This window comes from Anopheles ziemanni, chromosome 3, assembly GCF_943734765.1.
Source record: "Anopheles ziemanni chromosome 3, idAnoZiCoDA_A2_x.2, whole genome shotgun sequence".
NCBI lineage: Eukaryota > Metazoa > Arthropoda > Insecta > Diptera > Culicidae > Anopheles > Anopheles ziemanni.
In genome coordinates this window covers 34,385,408-34,391,766 of record NC_080706.1, presented here as the reverse complement: position 1 = coordinate 34,391,766, position 6,359 = coordinate 34,385,408, and the positions used below count along the sequence as shown (strand labels likewise).

General features: G+C 47.9%; 1 protein-coding gene across 1 annotated transcript; it reads left to right on the top strand.

Annotated features, from left to right (window-relative positions):
* On the top strand, nt 1-3,945 carry LOC131286413 (nuclear pore complex protein Nup133). Its single transcript, XM_058315360.1, has 5 exons — nt 1-166; nt 236-947; nt 1,020-2,844; nt 2,904-3,445; nt 3,525-3,945. Exons 1-5 carry the CDS (start codon nt 18-20, stop codon nt 3,885-3,887), a joined length of 3,591 nt encoding a protein of 1,196 aa, XP_058171343.1. The 5' UTR covers nt 1-17; the 3' UTR covers nt 3,888-3,945.
* The last annotated feature ends 2,414 nt before the right edge of the window (nt 3,946-6,359 follow it).

The window sequence follows — 6,359 nt, the reverse complement described above, 5'->3', positions numbered from 1 at the left end:
CTTGAAATCACTGCCAAATGGACCGATCGTTTTCCGTCGGTATGCGACCGGCGAAGAATACTAATGTCTCGCGCTCGCGACAATCATTGGCCGGTTCTTTCTTTGCCGGTCCCGGTGGCGGAGGCCGCTCAAACAACACGACCAACTTCACCCGGCAGGGCTCTGGGTAATGTAAAAAGGTACCGTACATCCCCGTTAGCCGTATCTAATGCGTATGCACTTGATTTGCTTCCAGTCGCTACAGCCTTTCGTCTCGGTTGAACGTTTCCAAACAGGATGTGGTGGCCAAATCCGAGTACAACGTTCTCGAAACGTACGGACTGGTGCTGCCGGTACAAGTGACAAATATGCTGTCGTACAGCGATCGAAACATTCCCGTGTCGGTAAACTATAGCCAAAATGGATGGGCCTGGTTGGTACAGGGACGCCGGCTGTTCGTTTGGCAGTACTGTGAGAATCCTATTCAAAAATCCACCAGCGGTGGCGGCGGCGGGGGGTTTGCTAAGGAATCCGTTTCGAAAATCGCTCGCAAAGTTGGGTCACAAATTTGGGAGCTTATGCTGCCGCACTGCGACATCGGGCACAAGGCGACGCTAGTGTCGGTGTTCGTTTGCGAGGGTCAAACGACGGCCGGGGCGTCCTGTATGGCCGTTTCGCCGGCGGGTGACGTGCGCTACTGGCAGTCGATCCTGCACGACGGTTCGTCAATCGACGAAAGCAACATCCTGGAGGGTCAGGAGTTTCAGCAGCTAGTTCCACTCGGCGGGTGTGAGTTCATCCTGGCCACAACCACGTGCAGTTTGGTAAGATTGAGTGTGGACTTGCATCAGGGGCACACGAGCATCCAGGCGCGGCTCATGAAGCCACCGTCGGGTTTCTTGGGCAGTATTGGCAAACGGTTCGCTTCGATTATCATCGGCATGCACAACAACCAGGAGCGGGAAAATGTAAGTTCGTTCGTATGAATAAATATATTACACTGTTGGCTGATGGTCAAAATAAACTTTCTCTATCGGTAGAAGTTGGTGAAAATTACCTGTGAGAAGATGTCCGCCAATGAGTGGCACGTCACAGTGTTGGCCGACCGCTGGATTCAACGCTGGGCGCTACAACCGAACAGCAAAACTGAGCGATTCCTCAGCGAAGATGTTGAAATCGTGAAAAAAATGCGCGATTTCTTTCACCAAAAACTATGGAGCACACGGGACGTATCGGAAATCGAGCAGTGGCCCCTCGACATGCAACCGACCGACCGTGGCGTGATCGTGCTCTCAGCGGCCGCTAACCACCAGCGATCGCCCCAGGTCCAGTACGCCCTGATGACGTTCGTGTTCGACTCGAATAATACGTTCACGCTGACCGAAACCACCATGCTGCGCTACCAGGGACTTTACAATCCGGAGCGCGTGACGGACGATATGGATTTCCGGTTCATTGCCAATCGAAGCTTCGCCTATGTGTACAACGAGCGGTTCATTTTACCGGTGGCATTAAGCAGCGGACCGGTGGCATCCACCGAAAGCAGCGTGGAGAAGATTGAATTCAGCAAGCACGAAAATGCAATCCTGATGGGCAATTGCTTCCAAAACTTGCCACTGTTTTTCACCCGCCTAAACGGGGTCGTCATCGTCACACCGTCGGACTTTGATCCGAGCGAGATGTTCAACTCGTCGTTCTCGTCGGACGTGTTCAATTCGAACGTTTCCGGCGCTGCCGACCCGACCATGGCTTCGATGAAGCAGTCAATCTTCGCACCGTCCGCAATCAATGCGGGCAATCTGGTGCTGTACGAGCTGGATCCGGACGAGCTGACCGAATCGTTCGCAACCGAGCCGGACGATCCGGTGCATTTGCTGAAGGCCGCCTTCATCTATCACGTCAAGCGAAACACAACAATGGCGGATGAACTCATCCAATCGCTGTTGGAGACGACCTCGCAACGCGACCAAGTCGACGGGGTGCTCGATCGTACAGTGCTTAAGATAGCGATCGATCTGGCCGACGACACACCGGCGGCTGATCCACGCTGGGAAGTGACCGACCGGCACGCCCTCGGATCGTCTACCTCGATGCAAATCGTCCAGCAGCTGCGAGAGAAAAACGTTGCGTACACACTGTTCATCGAGTTCCTGCACAGTCGAGGCCTCTGGGACCGTTTGGGTGCGGTCAGTGGCACCACAACAAATACGGGAGAGATCCACACTACGGCGCAGTGTCTCTCGGACATCGGGGAGAAGATAGTGGCCGCCATTGGGCTACGTTGCCTGCACAGTGGCCACGCGCGACTACTCGACGAAGCGATCAGTCTGGTGCTGCGCCAATCGAACCGCTCGGTTCCGTTTCCCAATCTCATCCCGCAGGACCTTTTCTACGCACAGACCAGCCGAGTGGAGGAGCTTTTCCATGTACTCGCCGAACTGGTCGACCGGTACGTAAAGGAGGAACGCAGTCCCATTCAGGTCCAGACGGCCCTGGTCGAAGTGAACACGATCATACTGACCGTGCTGCAGGAGGTACTTAAGTTCCGTGAAACAAAGGTTGAAATGTTCACGGTGCGAGAGGGGCTGAGCAATCGGTACGAGTACGTCCCGTGGACGGCAGCTTCGGGGAAACGTGGTTTGAGGGATGTCCTGTCGCACATGGTCAGCACCACGCTGCGGGAAGGAATTAAAGGAACGGCCGAACCTGAGTTCCGCGCCAAACACTTCACGCATATGACCGAACTGGTCGACTACGTTCTGGATGGACGCAAGACGTACCTGGAGCACATCCACGATCCGGATAAATACGACGTCTTGCTGCAGCAGTACAAAGCACAAAGAAGTGACCTAATCTACCCATTTTGTAAGTAATAGTAAATAGTTTAACGCATGGATGCCTGGCTTATGTTTTTCATCTTACAGTGGAAGCAGAGCAGTACGAGATGGCGGCAAAGCTGGCCGAAAAATATCTGGACTTCCAGGCGCTGGTGGAAATCTGCGACAAAACCAACAACCAGGAGCGTCTGGACGAGTACATTGAGCGCTACCGGGAGCATGATTTCGCACAGTTTGCCATCAGCTGGCACATGCGCCAGAGCAAACAAGGGAACATACTGCAGCGCTTCAAGAACAATCCGTCCGAGCTGGGCCGCTTCCTGGTCGATCACCCGTCCATGGCCTGGATTCAACTCGTGTTCAACGGGGAGCTGTTGCAGGCGGCCAAAGTGCTCGGTGCGTTGGCACAGCGTGAATTGGAACTGTTGGCCCGCAAACGGGTGATACTTTGCCTCGCAAAGCTTTGCCTGCTGGCGTCCGACGGGGAGATGCACGGGCCGCTACTAAACGAGCTCAACTCCGAGCTGGAACTGATCGAGATCCAGGAAAATATTCCATCCGAACTGCTGGAACACTTCGGTTACGACTCGAAGGACGTGAAGGTTCTCACACCGGACGAAATGGTCAATGTAAGCAGAACTTTACCAAAAAACGATTCTTTATCCATCAAATGTCCTCATGAAAATACTTTTTCCTCCTTTCACATAGCTCTTCATTGCCGATGTGTCCGGTATATCAAGCGAAAAAGAGTTCCACCACGCACTGGCTCTTTTGCCATACTTCGCTAATCCGGACGAGGTGCGCCAGCGGATCTGGTGCGCTGCCATCCAGCGCGACTCGTGGGAAGATTACAACAAAAACTCCCCACTCGATAGCATGCAGAATATGCTGTTCTTCAAGCTGATCGATCTGTGCTTCATCTCTGACGGGGGACGGCTGGAGAATTTTCTTCCGCCGCTGGAATACTTCCTGGAAGCGCCAGAGCTAGGCGAGCTCACCGATAACAAATCGTTTCAGTATCTCATGCGGCTCGGTTACGAGCACATTCACGAGTCGTATCAAACGAACTGAATCGATAAAGTGATCCTCAAACGAAGGTGGTTTTCGTGTGTTTCAATAAAACGGAGTTTCATAAAAGTTAGATTTGTGTGAACAAAAGTGTGGAATATTTTGAAATGTCACCGAATTTATCTGATCAAGTAAGTGTCGAGTTTATGCCCGCGATATTAAAAATAATAGTCATTTTTAGTTATTTGTTGCATGTAGGATGAAACCATGGGGGGTACCCATGCCGCAGCGGTAGCGCGAGGAAACACCACGCCACATGTGTGGGATCGAATCTCGAGTATGGCACCCCCCGGTATTACGAACGGCTGACCACCGGATCTATAATATACCGTCTTTCGGTCACACAAACTCTCTTCGGAGAGAGGCCTTGTCCCACTAGGGGATGTCGTGCCACATAAAAAAAAAGGATGAAACAGATAGATCCGATTTTGTAAGCTGTTTATTATCCAATACGAACTTGCCAAAACATGAAGATTCCAGTATCAAATGTCATTTACAAAATATTCACCGCGGTCTTTCAGCATTTCAGGAAAGCACACTTGAAAAATTTCTAAAGTAATCTTTTCTAGTACCAGATAGGACAGGATGAGCAAGGTTTCAGAAGGCCATGATAAATACCGGACTTTAAACATAGTATAAGGGGAAATTCAATCCAGCTATCAGCTTGGTTGTTCTAGTTAAGGCATGATGAAGATCAATATCATGTGCCGGATGAATTTGGATAGAAAAAACTTAAGCTCCTTTGCTCATTTCAAATGAGGCCAAATGGTATGGCATTAAGGGCACTGCCCTCCTATAGCATTATAGAATTAATAGAATAATAGAAATAGAAAAAAAAAACATTACCGAGGAATAAACTTAGTTGAGAAATGGACATCCATATATGGCGTTAAGTTGGGATTCACTAATTACTTTGTCCATCAGCTCGAAACAATGAATGCAGTTTGCAGTCCAAAAAGTTTGGCAAACCATGAAGAGTATTAAGAGAATTTAAAAATTATGTTATACATAAGAAAAAAGTTTGTAAAGTTGAGTTTTGAAAAAAAAAGTTAAATCGTCTAATGAACCATAAGTATTTAAAAATTCCATGAGAAAACAATATTAAGAAAACTACTAATTTGGATAATTGTGGGGTATTCCTTTGGTCGAATCAGTTTAGAAGAAACATCAGACTGCATGCGCAAGAAACTATACGGAATAAGGAAGAGAACAGAGAGTAGCTTTTTTTTTTAACCAATTCATAGCTATTTACATTTTATTTTCTCGTGTTCGCAATAACCGATATCAGATGGTGTGTATATGTATGTGTCATCCAGCTTTTTTACATACCCACAGTTTTATGATTATCCTGCCACGAAGAAGTTCATTGAGTTCTATCTCATATTTGTTTATGAAAATTTGCTTTCCATCTCTTCTTCAAATTGGTAGCCTCCATTCTCTGTATGGATGACGAACGAACGATTTACGATTGTTGGCCGCTCTCAGTGAACGCGGTTTCAGTGTATGAAAAATTGTACATGGGGTCCTAAATAAATCGTATTCCTAAATAAACTTTTTACACCAGAAACATTTACTGGCTGAGAAGATGTCAGATGGTTCAGAAACTTTTTTTTAAGATGTACTGCTACCAACCTGCACGTTCCTTGTAAATTTTTCCGTGTGGTCAACTTCGACCACAACGCACTGTAAATGAATGGATCATGTTGAAGAACCACACTAGGAGATTTTTCAATTCAACATAATTCCACTGGACGACAATGAGAGCAACCGAACCATTCACATTTCTTGGAGATAATATGGGATAATAGTAAGAGGAAATACTACATTTTATATCTTCCCAGTCTCATTTACCCTCCTTAAACTTTGCTTCTTAGATATCCTTATTTCACGTACTCGTTTCCTTCTGCAACATAACCCACATAACTCGGTTACGTTTGTGGGCCTCTGCTGGCACTTTCACCCCTTACTTACACACTCACTCAACCTTTTCCGAAGCCTTTGCAGTGCGATCGGTACACTTTTGCACATTTGGAAAACACTCTGACGAACGATGGCCTCTGATAATTCGATTCGAACTTTTCGTTTCAAAACTTTCCGCTTAAATACCAGCTCATATATGTAATTATTGATTGCAGTGCGTAGGAACGAACGTGCACTGATACTGCTGTTTGCTTTTTCGTTCTCTCCCTCTGGCCGAACACCTTAATACGAAGAAAAGACACACGCGCGCGAGGTCCAAAAGATCCACTGGATCATATGCACGTTCACACACAGAACCGGCATCCGGAAGATATTTTTGTTTCGTGTTACGGTTGTTTACCTATTCACGTGCAAGTTCACTTTCTGCATTAAAGAGATAGGAGTAGGAGGATCGGTCGCGGGATCTCGTGGGATAGCACAATTCATTTGATAGGGACTCGTAAACATAATGCACGCCATCCGTACCTTTTCCAAGCCACCGCGAAGTGACTGAAC

What these genes read in the sequence shown, in the direction of transcription:
- LOC131286413 (XM_058315360.1), top strand. Translation starts at nt 18, where the DNA reads ATGGACCGATCGTTTTCCGTCGGTATGCGACCGGCGAAGAATACTAAT. An exon ending in ACAACCAGGAGCGGGAAAAT is followed by an intron (nt 948 to 1,019) that starts GTAAGTTCGTTC and finishes CTCTATCGGTAG; the next exon opens with AAGTTGGTGAAAATTACCTG. An exon ending in TGACCTAATCTACCCATTTT is followed by an intron (nt 2,845 to 2,903) that starts GTAAGTAATAGT and finishes TTCATCTTACAG; the next exon opens with TGGAAGCAGAGCAGTACGAG.